At 43.9% G+C, this 16,472-nt stretch overlaps 1 protein-coding gene across 1 annotated transcript in view; it reads right to left on the reverse strand.

Annotated features, from left to right (window-relative positions):
* DNAJB11 (DnaJ heat shock protein family (Hsp40) member B11) overlaps positions 1 to 16,472 on the reverse strand; it is a 66,290-nt gene that overhangs the window by 18,723 nt on the left and 31,095 nt on the right. The window contains exons 4-8 of the mRNA XM_040440521.1: positions 14,941 to 15,073; positions 12,885 to 13,027; positions 12,145 to 12,227; positions 10,474 to 10,531; positions 8,797 to 8,908 (exon numbers count right to left, since the gene is read on the reverse strand). Coding sequence (XP_040296455.1) covers positions 8,797 to 8,908; positions 10,474 to 10,531; positions 12,145 to 12,227; positions 12,885 to 13,027; positions 14,941 to 15,073 — 529 coding nt within the window. The remainder of the gene's footprint in view (positions 1 to 8,796; positions 8,909 to 10,473; positions 10,532 to 12,144; positions 12,228 to 12,884; positions 13,028 to 14,940; positions 15,074 to 16,472) is intronic.

Genomic DNA, 16,472 nt, shown 5'->3' on the forward strand with positions numbered 1-16,472 from the left:
AGTATCCATACGTTTCATAGCAGAAAAACGATGATTCGGGCGGTCCCAGGCCTTAGAGAGAGGACCTTGTCGAACTCGCCATGTATGGGGAATACAACCGTTTGAGGTTTCCTCGAGTGGAAAAGAGGGAATTCCTGGCTACCAGCGGAAGTAGTTTCCCCTGAATATCGAAAGTATCCCGGACTGCCGCCACCAAGTCTGCCACCATAGTGGACAGCTTGGGCGAGAGCTCCAGCTCTGTGTCCTTGTCAGAACTGGATCTCTCCCCTTCCGATATGATATATGATCTCTGCGAGGAGGGGAAGTGTCTGAACGGGCCTCTAGGCGAGGAGGGGAAGCAGAATCATCCAAGGAAGGATGCTGCTGTGTACGCTGCCTCTTAGTGGTTAAGCGTCGTCTGTGGGAACCACTGGGAAGCGGTATGGTGGTAGCCGCAGGATCCGTAGACGCCATGCGTTCCATGAAGGCCATGGCGGCCCGAGAGACTTGGGCTAAGTCAGCAGCCGCCCTAGAAATGGCAGAGGCCCAAGAAGGTTCCGCGGGCTCTGACAGGGCGGAGGGAGGACTGGGCTGAGTGAGAGGGGGAGGAGAGGATGATCCTGTTCAGAGGCAAGGCAAGAGTCACAGGACCCAGAGACCGAAAGTGGCAAGCCGCAAACTTTACATAGCCCCAGAGGGGCCGACTTGGATTTTTGTGAGGCCCCAGGTTTTGGCATGATGGCGGTAATCCTGCAATGGAAGGGGCCAGGGTCTTCTACCGTTCCTGCAGCACGCAACCGGGGAAGAGTGGAGCCAAGAGCAGCCTAGAGCGCTGAGCCAGAAGTAGCAGAAGACAGAGCGCCGCCCACAAATCGAGGCAGGAGGCAAGAAACCCGCCCGCGGGAAATATGAAAATAAGAAGACGCGGCTGCCGGAAGGGTAGGAGGGTCCGCCCCCTAGACACCGCCGAGGGAAGACGGGAAGTTGCTGCTTATGAAGCGATGCCCCAGACCTCTCCCCCTTCAAACCCCCCCACCAAGCGGCCCTAGCGTCACACCGAGAGACAGGGGAGGCAGTGTACTTATATGCGTCCTGTAGTCTTCGCCCTCAAATCCACACCAGCGGAGGTCACCTCTCAGTCAGCTGGCACAAGGAGTGGCAGTGATCTGGAGGAGGGCAGTAAGTTGACCACAAATCTGGTAGGCCGCCAGAGCTGCAGATCGAGCCCGGTTCCACTTAACTTCTGGGGAGGGTGGGAAGTAGCCGGGGACGTCAATTCGACCCCGGCGTTTGCTCCACCAAGAGACCAGGGAAGCAGAATTGCGACCCTGCGTCCACTGCAGAAAAAAATAAACGTGAGTAGAGAGAATGTCATCCTCCTTATCCGACACTAAGCAAGAACTGGGGTCCTCCCGGTGGAACCTGGGGGTATAGCCCAGGGAGGAGGAGCTTTCTTTTTCTATTTGCATAGTGTCTCCTCCTAGTAATGACCTAGGCTATACCCCATGGTCTGTGTCCGGCAATAGAATGTGCGAGAAAAGAGTATTACACTCACCGGTAATCCGGTTTCCTGGAAGTCTCCATGACACCACATCCTGAGATTGACTTCCTTCTGATTGGACAGGAAAAACACAGAGGTTAAAAACCCCACCCCCTCCCTCCATCGCAAGTGTATTTTAACAAAGAACCCCAGGATGAAAGGATAACAGAAAAAAACCCCGCTGAATTAAGTATCTAAAGGGTGGGATGTATGTGGTGTCATGGAGACTTCCAGGAAACCAGATTACCAGTGAGTGTAATACTCTTTTCCCCAGTCGTCTCCATGACACCACATCCTGAGTAAATATCAAAGAAAATTATTAGGGGGGGGGGGGGGGGGGGGGGACGGACAACAACTGCAGAAAGGACTTTACATCCAAACCTTAAGTCGTCATTGGCAAGGATAGCTAATCTGTAATGCTTGGTAAAGGTATGAATTATTTTCCAAGTTGCTGCTCTGCAAATTTGCTTTAAAGAGGCTGAAGCTTTTTCCGCCCAGGAGGTGGCCATGCACCTTGTGGAATGTGCTTTTAGGGAAGCAGGGGCTTCTTTCCCTTTGACTTTATATGCTTCAGAGATAGCTAATCTTATCCATCTGGAGATGGAGCTTTTTGCTGCTTTTTTCCCCTTATTGGCTCCTGAGAACTGGATGAAAAGATTTTTGTCTAATCTCCATTGTCTGGTTGCTTCCAGATATTTTAGGACTGCTCTCCGAAAGTCTAATGTGTGGTAGGAGATTTCTTGTTCATTTTTTGGATTGTTGCAAAATGAGGGAAGTACAATGTCCTGTGACCTATGAAAGGTAGAGACCACCTTTGGGAGAAACATAGGATCTAATGTAAGTACTAGTTTGTCATGGAACACCGAGAAAAAAGGTTCTTGAATGGACAAGGCCTGCAGCTCACAGACTCTTCTGGCCGATGTTATTGCCACTAAGAAGATAGTTTTGATGGTAAGCCATTTGATGGGGATTGCGTCTATAGGCTCAAATGGACCAGAAATCAGGCTGGCCAGCACCGTATTGAGATTCCAAGGAGCTACCATGTTTTTGATCGTAGGTCTGATCCTATCCGCTGCCTTGAGAAATCTAGTTACCCAGGGATGTTCTGTGAGCCTGGTGTTATATAAGGCTCCTAGCGCCGATACTTAGACCCTAAGGCAGGGGTGCACAACCTTTTCTGGTTGGGGGCCACATTGTCGGCTTGAACCCATTCCAAGGGCCGAAAATAAAACCTAAAGGGGTATTACCAACTGAAATACTATTTTTATGGTATATCATAAATGTCTAGTTACACTTCTAGTACTCCCATTTAATGGGAAATTACATGAAAGATACATGTGAGCAGCCACAAGACATAGACATACATGTCTGCTACCAGATAATTGGGGGCCACACAGAATGGTATCGAGGGCCGCATGTGGCCCCCGGGCCGCAGGTTGTGCACTCCTGCCCTAAGGGTATTAGGGGATAGTCCTAAATCTAAGCCTTCCTGAATAAATTCCAAGATTAGTGGGATATTGGCCTTGAACCGGTCAAAGGATTTTCCTGACCATTCAGCGAATTTTCCCCATATTTTCAAATTCGTGCTTTGTTTCCTGCTTAGGAGTAAAGTGTTCACTACTTTTCTGGATAACCCTAGGTTCAACAAATTGGATTCTTCAGAATCCAGGCTGATAACTTTAACATCTGTAACTCTGGGTGAGTAATAGGTCCCTGACTTAGAAGGTCTGGCCTTAGAGGTAGAAGGAGAGGGGCTTCTATGCTGAGGGCTTTTAACAGCGCAAACCAACTCCTCTTGGGCCAAAGGGGAGTTATCAGAATTAACGTACAGCTTTCCTTCTGAAATTTCTGGAGAACTCTGGGGATTAGTAGAAACAGAGGGAATGCGTAGACTAGATTCGTCGTCCAATTTTGGTTGAAGGCATCCACTGCCAGAGGATGATCCCTTGGGTTGAGGGAGAAGAATTGACTCAACTGGTGATTTTTTTCTGGACGCAAATAGGTCTACTGTCGGTCTGCCCCATTTCCTTGAGATTAGTTGGAAAGCCTCCGGGGATAACTTCCATTCTCCCGGGTCTAACGTTTGGCGACTCAGGTAGTCGGCCTGCACATTTAGATATCCTTTCAGGTGGACTGCTGATAGTGACTATGTTTTTCTCTGCCCAGGAGAAAATTTTGTTTGATAGGCCCTGTAGTAGATGGTGTCTTGTGCCTCCCTGGTGTTGGATGAAGGCCACTGCTGTTGCATTGTCTGAATACACTAGGACGTGACGTCCTACTGATATCAGACTCGTGTGTTTCAATGCCTCCCAAATTGCCCTCAGTTCCCTGAAGTTTGAGAATTGATGTTTTACTTAAATTTTGCCATTTTCCCTGGTAGGAGTTCCCTTGGACTAATGCTCCCCAACCCTGGAGGCTCGTGTCCGTTGTAATTACTACGGGTAGTTCTTGGGCCCAAAATATCTAATTTTTTAGGTTGGTCTCTTTGAGCCACCAATTCAGGGAATTCTTCACTTTTTGATCTAAAAATATTTGTTTTTCTAGAGTCGTTTGGGATCTGTTCCACTTGCTTAAAATTAATTTTTGAAGTGGTCTTAGGTGAAATTGTGCCCAGGCCACTGCTGGGATACATGCGGAAAGGCTTCCTAACACTTTCATTGCCTGTCGGATGGAACAGAATTTTACTTTCTTGAAGTTCCTCAGTGTTGTTTGAAGTTTCTTTACTTTTTGAGGCGGAAGAAAGGATTTTTGGGAGACTGTATTTAGGGTTATGCCTAGGAATATCTTTTGCCTGTTCGGGATTAAATCTGACTTTTCCCAGTTGATTATCCAACCTAGGCCCTGGAGAAGGTTCAAAACTATCCGGAGGTGGACCTCTAGAATAGCTTTGTTGTCTGCAACTACTAACAGGTCGTCCAGATAAGGGATCACGCAGATTGCTTTTTCTCTTAGACTTGCTATGGCTTCCGCCATTACCTTTGTAAAGGTTCTTGGAGCTGAGGAGATCCCAAAAGGGAGACACTTGAATTGAAAATGTTGAATGTGTCCATTTAACTCTATTGCAAACCTCAGGAATTTTCTTGATGACCTGTGTATCGGGACATGATAATAGGCATCCCTTAAGTCTATAGTGGCCATTACTGCGTCTTTTTTTATAAGCTTTTCTGCCGACTTTAGAGTTTCCATTTTAGAATTTTTGGTACTTGACGAATCTGTTTAGGTATTTTAAGTTTATTACCACTCTGGATTTCCCGTTCGTTTTTTTTATAATAAAGAGACGGGAATAGAATCCTAGTCCTATCTGGTCTTCTGGGACAGGTTCTATTGCGGCCAAGCTTAACAAATCTTTGATGTCGTTTTTTTAAAAGATACCAATTTGACATGTAGGAAGGGTAGTAATAACAAATTTTTGTGGAGGGGGAGAGAGTAGCTCTATTCTGTAACCCTCTTCTACAATGTTTAATATCCACGCATTGTTTGTTATGTGCTCCCAAGATTTTTGAAAGGAGCTGAGCCTTCCCCCTACTGGTATGGCGTCATTGTTTGGTATTGGTGGAGGAGGATTCTGCTCGATTCGGGTTGAAAAGGAAATTTCTTCCCCGCCTCCCTTTGCATAGCTCCACCTTCCGGACTTCACTTTATCTTTCTTATTTTCGGGTTGATAGTGTCGGTCACGAAAAAACTGCCTTTTTTGTTTGTATCTTTCTTCCGGGAATCCCCTTTTTCTATTAGTAGCATTCTCTAAGATTTTGTCAAGGTCCGCTCCAAAGACGTATCGACCATGGAAGAAGAGCACGATTAGTTTATTTTTGGAAGTAATGTCTCCTGACCAAGTTTTAAGCCATAAAGTGTGTCTCGCCGTGTTGGATAAAACGGCTGTCCGGGCGGACAGTTTGACAGACTCTGCTGCTGCGTCTGCTAAAAAAGAGGTTGCCATCTTCAGTAAGGGCAAGCTCTCCAATATCTGGTCGCCTGGCGTTTTATTGACTAGGTGGATTTCTAGTTTCTCTGGCCATAAGTTTAAAGGGGTATTCCCATCTTAATAGTTGCTGTTAATCAGTTTCCCCAAGTGTCCTTGAATAATCTTCTAAATAACTTCTATTTCCTAACTTGCACCGTTCTCCTTAAAAATCCCTTCATCTGCGCCTGTGTTGTCTACCTGTATCCCCTGGTTACGGCCACATACTTGCGGGACTTGTATGTGCCGCGCCTGCGCACAATGTCCTACCTTCTCCCCAGCCGGCCGCTCGAGAACGCACACGCATGCCCAAAGAGATCACTTGTAAAACAGCCATGTCTGACCCTGCATGCTGGAGATAGTGCCGGGGAGAGAAATGGTCTGCCTGCCACGCTGCTGTCCTGCAGATGCTAGAGGAGGAAGGAGGGCCCTGGAGGACCACAGTGGCAGAGTTTAGTGATTGATATGCTCCCCTATTAGTCCCGGGCAGACTCCTTCATAGCAACCGAGGACGCCGTGCTCTCTGGTGCCCAGAAGGAGTCCAGGCGGCAATCCACAGATGCACCCCACCCCATAAGTTCTATCCACAGATGCACCCCCATAAGTGCCATCCACAGATGCACCCCCCCCCCACCCCCCATAAGCTGGGTAATAGGTCAGTGATAATATCAGACACCGGGAAAGCTGGGTAATAAGTCTGTAATAATATCTGAGACCGGGCAAGCTGGGTAATAAGTCTGTGATAATATCTGAGACCGGGAAAGCTGGGTAATAAGTCTAATAATATCGTACACCGGGAAAGCTGAGTAATAAGTCAGTGATAATATCGTACACCGGGAAAGCTGGGTAATAAGTCTGTGATTGTATCGGACATCGGGAAAGCTGGGTAATAAGTCAGTGAATATATCTATCTATCTATATCTAGCACAGATCATATGGCTACATTTGGGCTGTAGTGATTTATTGTTTTTGCTGCACAGAATGGGTTTGTAACACAGGTTTTATGTGTAAAAGTGTATTCGAATGCAGGACAGCCACAAGTTACTACATTAGTTCACTAGCATTGGTCAGTGGTCACTGAGTGATTCCCCAGCAGGGGGATGGGCTTTACATACTCTTGCAGGCTGCAAGAATGATGACTCATCCACATGAACGAGCACGCAATGACTGAGCTCTCAGGGTGAGTCATGAGGAGGCATGGCCAGCCTTCACTCAACTGCCTGAGCCAAACCAGGAAGTTATCAGGACATCTACTGCTGGTAAGATTGAAAAAGCAAGATGGGAATACCCCTTTAATGTTCTAGCTACGTAAGTTGAAGCTACTCCTGGTTTGAGAAGGACCGCTGTTGTCTCCCAGGTCTTTCTTAAAAGACTTTCTGCTTTCCTATCTAGCGGATCTTTTAGTTGTGCTGAATCCTCAAAGGGTAGAGCTGTATGTTTAGCCACCTTAGCTACTGGTGCATCTACTTTAGAGATGATTTCCCAGTCAGTGCAGTCATCTGGGCTAAACGGGTAACTCCTTTTAATCCCCCTTGGAATAAAGGATCCTTTGTCTGGTTTCTCCCACTCAGAACGTATCAACTTCTGTACACTATCTGGTACTGGAAAGACCGCATTTTTCCTTTCTCCTAGGCCCCCAAAATTCTCTTCTTGTGTTGACCTAGGTGTCTTTGGCATTTCCATTTGAATGGTAGCTCTGATAGCTTTGATCAGCTCGTCAATGTCGTCCGAATTGAACAAAAACCGTTTATATTCGCCATCTTCATCTGAGGATGCGAATTGTTTTTGTACTGAGTCCGAAACTGCCAGGCCTTCGGAATCGGAGTCAGAAATAAGTAAACTACTACTGCGGATGTCTTGAGGAGGAGTAATTTTTGGGGGTGTTGGTTCCTTAGATGTTAAGGCCAGCTGAACCTCCTCTTTAACTACTTTTCTAATATCTTCAAGGATATTTTTAACGACATTGGATGTGCATTCCTTACAAAGGGGTTTAGACCTGGACAGTCGTTTATAGCAGATACCACATTTTCTGGCTTTCTTAGTGGTAGTAGCTGAATCCTTTTCTCCCTGAAAGGTAAGGGAGGGAAGGATGAGCAGACCAACCCAGCATTATATAAACATGTGCCTGAGATCAGGCTACTCACAGTCCCTGGATTTGTTGCAGGCTCGGTTCCAGAGCCCGGCGTGAGGGGGGGTGCTCATCTTGACTCCCGACCGCTTCCAGGGGCGCACTCCTAATAGGAAAAAGCCGCGCCGTGCAGGGCGCCATTCTGCAGGTCCTGTGGGTTTTTATAGTCTCCTTTGCCCTTCCAGGACCTGCGGTGCATGTTGATGACATCAGGACGCTTTGCTCCGCCCCCAGCGTCTGACGTCACCCGCCTGCCGGAAGGGATACATCCCAGTGCCAATCCGCCATAATCTTCTTTCCCCTCTGCATTAAGTCCCCCTGGACCGCCGCAGAGGGGATCTTCGCAGGGGGGCATATCGCAATGCGCCCGAGCCCAGGCCTAACCCGGAGGAGGAGGGAGAGCTGCCCTGCAGATCCGACCTCGGCCTGAAAGAAAAACAGGTGAGCCCAGCTAGAGCTCCATGCACCTCTCCGGCTTCCTATCCTGATGGGACAAAAAAAAAACACTGGCGATGGAGGGAGGGGGTGGGGGTTTTTAACCTCCCTGTGTTTTTCCTGTCCAATCAGAAGGAAGTCAATCTCATGATGTGGTGTCATGGAGACGACTGGGGAAATTTAAAATGCAGCTACTAAATAAAAAAAAACTAAAAAAACGAACATAAATGTAGATCATCAATGGTGACAATGATGAAATAAATAAAGAGTTCGCTTCCTGGGAATATAAACTAAAAATTTTATGCTTGTGTTTTTTTCTCCATAAAAAAGAAGAATAAAGAACATAAGTGAGGCATCTATTGGACACACATACATAGTAAGAGAAGACTAGTCTGCTGACAATAGAGAACATACGTAAGGAATCTACAGGACACATATACATGGTTTAAGATAAGAATAGTCTGCTGATTTAAAGAAAATTCCCCCCAAAACATAAAAAACTGATAACATATAGGTAAATCAAAACAGTTGATTTCTCATAGTGAAACTCAGTAATAATGGGACTACTGGCCTAAAACCACTTCACATAAGTTAGCCCATCAAATGTAATCAGCTGTATCCAGCTCAGGCATGAACTAACTGGCTGGACACAACTGATATCTGTGAACGCAGCCTATTTGGTCAGTATTTATTAGCCAAAACCAGGAGCAATACCTACCTATGAAAAGCACATTTTTTTGTCAGTTATTAACTTACTTTGTGGCCATCCAAATGTGTAATGTCCATTTCAAAACCAATAAGAGCTTCAATTAAAGAAATGGTGACATTTGTGTAAAGGTCATCCCCTCTTCGCTCAAATATAGGATGTCTATGAAAACACAAACAAATAATTTTAAAAATAAATCAATTCCAACCCGAAGCATGAAACATCACTTGAGTCATGAGTGTGACCCACACATGACACTGGACAAGCTCATGGAAAGTGATCACAGAGAACCCCGTACGGCTTGCTCTATTGTATGTCCATAAGTCCCATAGATAACGTGCTAGAACCGGAATACCCTTTTAACCATTCCAGAATTTTCCATAGGAAGAGGCAGTATGGTAACAAAAGCCACATCTTCCCAGTGAACACTGATCAATATTAACATGACCATGCCAACTGGATAACTACCCCCTGAAACAGTTACACTGATTACATGTATGGTCAAAAAAGTCAAAATGCATAAAATGATGCCTTAAAAAGTGTCAAAGATACATAACTCTGCTCTTACACTAACATATAAAGTAGGTGCACCAAGTATAATATAGAGGTTGGTCTTCAACTATCAAAAAATGTACAGACTGTAAACGCACATTTTGTGAAATCAATTAATGCAACAACTAGTTCACTTGATTATGTGCATGGTGAAATTCACAGCTTGAGATACTTGTCCTCTCCATGCAGTGTGGCAACCATTAGCCTAAGCTCCCATGTGGTGGATAATTTCCACTGTAGATTTGGTTGTGTACCCATGCCAAATCCATGATGAATATGTAAAAAAGATTTGATTTTGTTAGGCTACTTTCACACTAGCGTTTTTTTGCGTATCAGTCATGGATCTGCAAAAATGCTTCCGTTACAATAATATGAACGGATCCGGTTGTATTATGTATTAGATAGCCTTGACAGATCAGTCATGAACACCATTGAAAGTCCGTCCCCATTGACTTACATTGTCAGGACGGATCCATCATCGCGGACAAAAAAAAAACCACACTGCTTGCAGCGTTATTCTGTCCGCGATGGGAATCAAACGGAACGGAATGTGTTTTGGTGCATTCCTTTTCATTCAGTTTTGTCCCCATTGACAATGAATGGGGACAAAACTGAAGCATTTCCCCCCCCCGCGCTATTGAGATCCTATGACGGAACTCAATAGCAGAATTGAAAATGCTAGTGTGAAAGTAGCCTTACATGCAGATTTTAATTGGGCTTTTCTGCACTAGAATGAACATGACGATTTTAAAATCTGTTACTCAAGCTGATTTTTGACGCTACATTATGATGGAGCACTGAAAACCCCATCAACTCAATGTCAATTAAATCACTGTGGAGTACAGAGATCACCAACACAATCCTTCTCAGATGAGATTATGACACAATAAGATTATTTTGAGTGGACTTCCACTTTAAGTGTAAGAATTAGACAATTCCTGAAGAACAGCAGGCATGGGCCATTTTGGTCTTTATGCACACCTGAAATTCTTGCTGATTTGCTGTCACAATACGCAAGAACAATGGCTCAGAAATAATTTGTAGCCAAATATTTTACTCTGTTTCAAATTTGTAAGCAGTTAGGGCCACACTCTCAAATAAAAGCAATTTTAAGACATTTTTATTGTCTAATATAGAGAGAAAGAAATGTTTATTCAACTGAATCTAAGCCTTACTTGAGAACTTTGATTCGAAAGCGCAAGTCACCAGGCTCTCCATCTATATGGGGTTCACCTAGAAAAGCATATAAGGCATTTTAACAGCTGAACACAAAAGTTTATTGAACATACAGAAAAGTTACAAAACATAGTCAGGTCTATAAATATTGGGACATAGACACATTTTTGGCTCTATACACCATCACAATGGATTTGAAATGAAACAAACAAGATGTGCTTTAACTGCAGACTGTCAGATTTAATTTGAGGGCATTTACATCCAAATCAGGTGAACGGTTTAGGAATTACATCAGTTTGCATATGTGCCTCCCACTGGATAAGGGACTAAAAGTAATGGGACAATTGGCTTCTCAGCTGTTCCATGGCCAGGTGTGTGTTATTCCCTCATTATCCCAATTACAATGAGCAGATAAAAAGGTCCAGAATTTCAAGTGTGCTATTTGCATTTGGAATCTGTTGCTATCAACTCTCAAGATGAGATCCAAAGAGCTGTCACCATCAGTGAAGCAAGCCATCATGAGGCTGAAAAAACAAACAAAAACAAAACAAAACAGAGAGATAGAAAAAACATTAGGCGTGGCCAAAACAACTGTTTGGAACATTCTTAAAAAGAAGGAACGCACCGGTGAGCTCAGCAACACCAAAAGAGCTGGAAGACCACAGAAAACAACTGTGGTGGATGACCAAAGAACTCTTTCCCTGGTGAAGAAAACACCCTTCACAACAGTTGGCCAGTTCAAGAACACTCTCCAGGAGGTAGGTGTATGTGTGTCAAAGTCAACAATCAAGAGAAGACTTCACCAGAGTGAATACAGAGGGTTCACCACAAGATGTAAACCATGAGTGATGGTAAGAGAAGAGTATGGAGAAGGAAAGGAACTGCTCATGATCTTAAGCATACCACCTCATCAATGAAGCATGGTGGTGGTAGTGTCATGACGTGGGCATGTATGGCTGCCAATGGAACTGGTTCTCTTGTATTTATTGATGATGTGACTGCTGACAAAAGCAGCAGGATGAATTCTGAAGTGTTTCGGACGATATAATCTGCTCATATTCAGCCAAATGCTTCAGAACTCATTGGACGGCGCATCACAGTACAGATGAACAATGACCCAAAACATACTGCAAAAGCAACCAAAGAGTTTTTTAAGGGAAAGAAGTGAAAATGTTTTGGCCAAATCAATCACCTGGCCTGAATCTGATTGAGCATGCATTTCACTTGCTTAAAGACAAAACTGAAGGGAAAATGCCCCAAGACCAAGCAGGAACTGAAGACCGTTACAGTAGAGGCCTGGCAGAGCATCACCAGGGATGAAACCCAGCGTCTGGTGATGTCTATGCGTTCCAAACTTCAGGCTGTAATTGACAGCAAAGGATTTGCAACCAAGTATTAAAAAGTGAAAGTTTGATTATTATTATTCTGTCCCATTACTTTTGGTCCCTTAACAAGTGGGAGGCACATATGCAAACTGTTATAATTCCTACACCGGTCACCTGATTTGGATGTAAATACCCTCAAATTAAATCTGACAGTTTGCAGTTAAAGCACATCTTGTTAGTTTCATTTCAAACCCATTGTGGTGGTGTATAGAGCCAAAAATGTTAGAATTGTGTCGATGTCCCAATATTTATGGACCTGACAGTACACAAAAAAACTAAGCTCACCTTCTCCAATGAATGGATACTCCATACCATCTCGAACACCGGGTTCAATTTCAACTTCTAATGTTCGTTCCTCATTTACAAGTCTAAACGTGGGGAGAAAAGGAAAACTCACAATTTAACAACAAATGTTAATTTTATTTTTTTTAAATTACATTGCAATCTGCAGGCATCAGTCCAGGCTGATGATATCATGGGATTTTGCAGTAGTCATGAATTTTGAATATTATCTGCAGTGGATATCCTCATCCTGGCCATCTAAAGTAAGAACCAGTAACCCCCTGAGCTGCATCTAAGGCATCTCTTCCAGCCAACCAACACCCTGCTCTACATTCACAAGTGGTAAGAACATGAAATAGCAGTCTACAGAGGAGTCACTCTTCTTTTTGGAGAAGTCTCTTGTTTGGCTGATTAGTGATGAAAACAAAAATTGTTTTCTTAGGCGGGTAAGGCTATGTTCACACTTACATTGGAGGTATTATCATCAGCCTCCATTGCACGGTCAAAATTGCTGGAATGCACAAGTCTCTGGTAAAATTACAGACACTATGGTAGAAACCTAAGTTCTGCTGTGACTGAACAGTACAATGGAAATGAACACAGAAGTGAACTGAGCCTTACAGGTTTTAATAAAAATATCTATTAAACAGAACTTTAGTAGAATTTTATAATTTCTTATAACTATTTGACATACTCATATTCGTTTGCATATATAAGAATAACCCTGTACTTGACATACATACTTGACATTAGGGCATTCATCACAAACAACTTCCTGCGTCATTTGGAAACGGCCAGGCCCCAGCTGTGTTGTTCTCATTTCTTGTCGACAGTTACATTTTCTCTTGCCTGGTGCCTGACGGGCCACAGGCTTATTTCTTACCACCTGAGGAGATATATGGAGATTATATATATAAATAAATAAATAAATAATCAAAAGACATTACATAAAAAGTAACAGGGGGGTAGTTTATGCATTCAATGTCAGATAGGTGCAGGTCCTTAGCAAGAGAACAGGGTTCCCAAAGTGTGCAGCATGCTCTCCATTTATTGCTAAGGGAGTTTTGCAAACTGTCGAGCAAGTGAGCTCAATTATTTTCAGAAGTCCCGTAGCGGTGAATGGATAGCGCATGGCACAAGTGTTGGCACCTCTCCTTTCACTGCCGGAAACAGACAAGGCAGCACTCGGCTATTTTTGGAACTCAGGTGAACGGATGGTGGACGTGCATGCAAATCTGCTCTCTAGTCACTTCGGGGGTCCTGTTTTGGTGATAGGAGCAGGTCCCCCACACCTTTATGACATTGATGGCCTATTCTAGTGATGTGCCATCAATGTTAAAGATGGGAATAACCCTTTAATGCCTAGAGGGTTTTATTAGCAAGTGAAATTCTATGGTCTGCAATCTAATACTTGTTACACCTTAGAATTTCTTAAACATATCCTAGAAAATAAGAAGCTTCTGGAACATGCTTGATATTATTTAAAATGAAGACACATAAATACAAGCATGTAACTGAAGGTGGATTGTGTATAGAGAGTCTATCTTTATATGGTAAAGCATTTGCCTTAAAGGGGTATTCCGGTTAGATTAAGTTATCCCCTATCCACGGGATAGAAAATTACTATTAGATTAGGTCCCAGCGGAAGGACCCCCACTGATAACGAGAAGAATGAGGGCCTCATACCCCCTGCCGCCTCCCCTGAAATGAACAAGGCAGCTAGTTGCACATGCGCGTTACCGCTCCATTCATTTCTGTCGGAAAGTACAGCACTTGGCCATCACCAGAATTTCCATAGAAATGAATGGAGCAGCCGCACGCATGCCCAACCAGTCGCTCAGTTCATTTCAGGGGGGCTGCAGGGTGTATGGAGCCCCCATTCTCGTAATCAGCGGTAGGACACCCCCCATCTAATCTCCGACCCATTGGATAGGGGGAAAACTTAATCTAACCAGAATTCCCCTTTAAAGGTTGTACAGAGAAAGGGGCTCAATGGTTTTTAATAAAGAAACAATATTTTGTTTAGCTCAAAAGGAGTCCATTACAATAATAATAAAAAATAAATAAATCAATCACCCTATGGCTTTACAAGAAGATACCTTTTAGAATCTTGAATATTCTGTAAACCTCTGCAGAATTACTTAAAATGTTTAATTTTATGCAGCAACGTTTAAAGGGGTTGTCCAAGTTATTTTTTTTATTCTTTGTATGTTTCTAACTAAACAACACTTTGCCATTAACTTACTGCATCTGTAGTTGCTCCTTTCTCAGATTTCACTGAGGGTCACATGACCTGTGATGTCAGCTTCTCTCCCCGCTCTGATCGTCACTGTGCTGGCCATGCCCCCCTTCACTGCCGGCTGCTGCTGTCTGCTCTATCCCTGGATTCTTAACCCGTTCAGCTGCACATACTCAGGGCTGAACTGAGGGCTTTACGGAGTAGCTGCAGGCAGTGAGGAGACAAATACTGGGCACATGAGCTGACAGACTGAAGGAGTTCTGCACAAGAACGGGTAAAGAAAGGGGCAGAAGAGAACCAGGGAAATGAGGAAATATATATTTTTTTTACCTAAAACTTCCTTAGCTCAGTTATATATTGCTGCCGTAACTCGGACAACCACTTTAAGCCCTCCAAAAAAAACACAGTGACTGACTTTTTAAGCGCTGTTCCTGACAAGCACTCAGCCAAGTGTATATGCTTTAATAACAAATTGTATACCAGAAGAGTGTCCTTTTGGCATACGAGCACAATCTTGATAGCATGCCTTTGTCTTTACTATAAATGAAAAGAAAAATTACCTCTACAAAGTTTCCAGAATAAACTTCCTCTAGTGTCACTTCCAGATCAATTATGATGTCACTGCCGCGTGGAACATTCCTGTCTTGTTGACGTGGATTGCCTCCAAACATGAATCCAAAATCGCCAAAGAAACTAAAAAAAAAATATATATATTTAAAAAACAAAGACACCATTATGGGGGATGACACATATATAGCATCTTATGGGCAGCACGGTGGCTCAGTGGTTAGCATCGGTGCCTAGCAGCGCTGGGGTCCTAGGTTCGAATCTGACCAAGGGCAACATCTGCACGGAGTTTGTATGTTCTCCCCGTTTCATCTGGGTACTCTGGTTTCCTCCCACACTCCAGTGGTTCAAATTGTTGCAGACAATTAAGCCAGCTTAGGCTACTTTCACACTGGCGTTTCTGGGTCCGCCTGTGAGATCCGTTTCAAGGCTCTCACAAGCGGCCCAAAACAAATCAGTTCAGCCCCAATGCATTCTGAATGGAAAAGGATCCGTTCAGAATGCATCAGTTTGCCTCCGTTCAGCCTCCATTCCGCTCTGGAGGCGGACACCAAAACGCTGCTTGCAACGTTTTGATGTCAGTCTGACGAAACTGAGCCAAACAGATCCGTCCTGAATTACAATGTAAGTCAATGGGGACTGAACCGTTTTTACTGACACAATATGGTGCAATTGAAAACGGATCCACCTCCCATTGACTTTCAGTGTAAGTCAAAATGGATGCGTTTGCATTATTATGAACGGATACCATCGTTTGCATTATAGGTGCAGATCCGTCTGTGCAGATACCAGACGGATCCGCACCTAAACGCAGGTGTGAAAGTAGCCTTAAGTGGCGGTGTTTTGTGCAAAAAGTTCGTTAACAGCTGATTTGCATACCATTTCTATAGTTTCAACACATGAATTCCTCCTATAGGTTACCCTAGGATTTCATATATAACTCCCAAAAAAAGTTTAGAACATTTTAGCAAATGCTCATCATAAAACCACTTAGAATCATGGATGTTAAGTTGTTGGGGTTAAGTATTTAAAACTTTGGATTTTTTGGTCTATAAGCCACACGTTTAGATAAAAAATAACTAAAAAACAATGTTTCTTAACCCCTTAAAGGGGTTATCAGAGTTATTTTTTTGCTCTATGTTCCTAACTAGGCAAATATAACAGCTTTCCAATTAACTCACTTTATCTCAAGTGGCTGGTTTCTTAGATTTCACTGAGGGTCACATGAGCTGTGATGTCAGCTTCTCTCCCTGCTCTGATAAAGGTCGTTTAGAGTCACTGTGCTGGCCACGCCCCCCTTCACTGCCCTCTACTCTCTGCTAGGATTCTTAACCCCTTCAGCTGCACAGTTCTGCAGGCAGTGAGGAGACAATGCTGGGCACTGGAGCTGACATACTAGAGAGAGCATTGCACAAGAAGGTAGGGGGAAGATCCTGTGTGTATTAGTAGTGTCATTATACAGCTGGGACATGTAGTTCTACACTTACAACATGCTGCAAAGTCTCCCAGCAGGCAGACCTGTCAC

The sequence above is a fragment of the Bufo bufo genome, chromosome 7 (assembly GCF_905171765.1).
Source record: "Bufo bufo chromosome 7, aBufBuf1.1, whole genome shotgun sequence".
NCBI classification, from domain to species: Eukaryota; Metazoa; Chordata; class Amphibia; order Anura; family Bufonidae; genus Bufo; species Bufo bufo.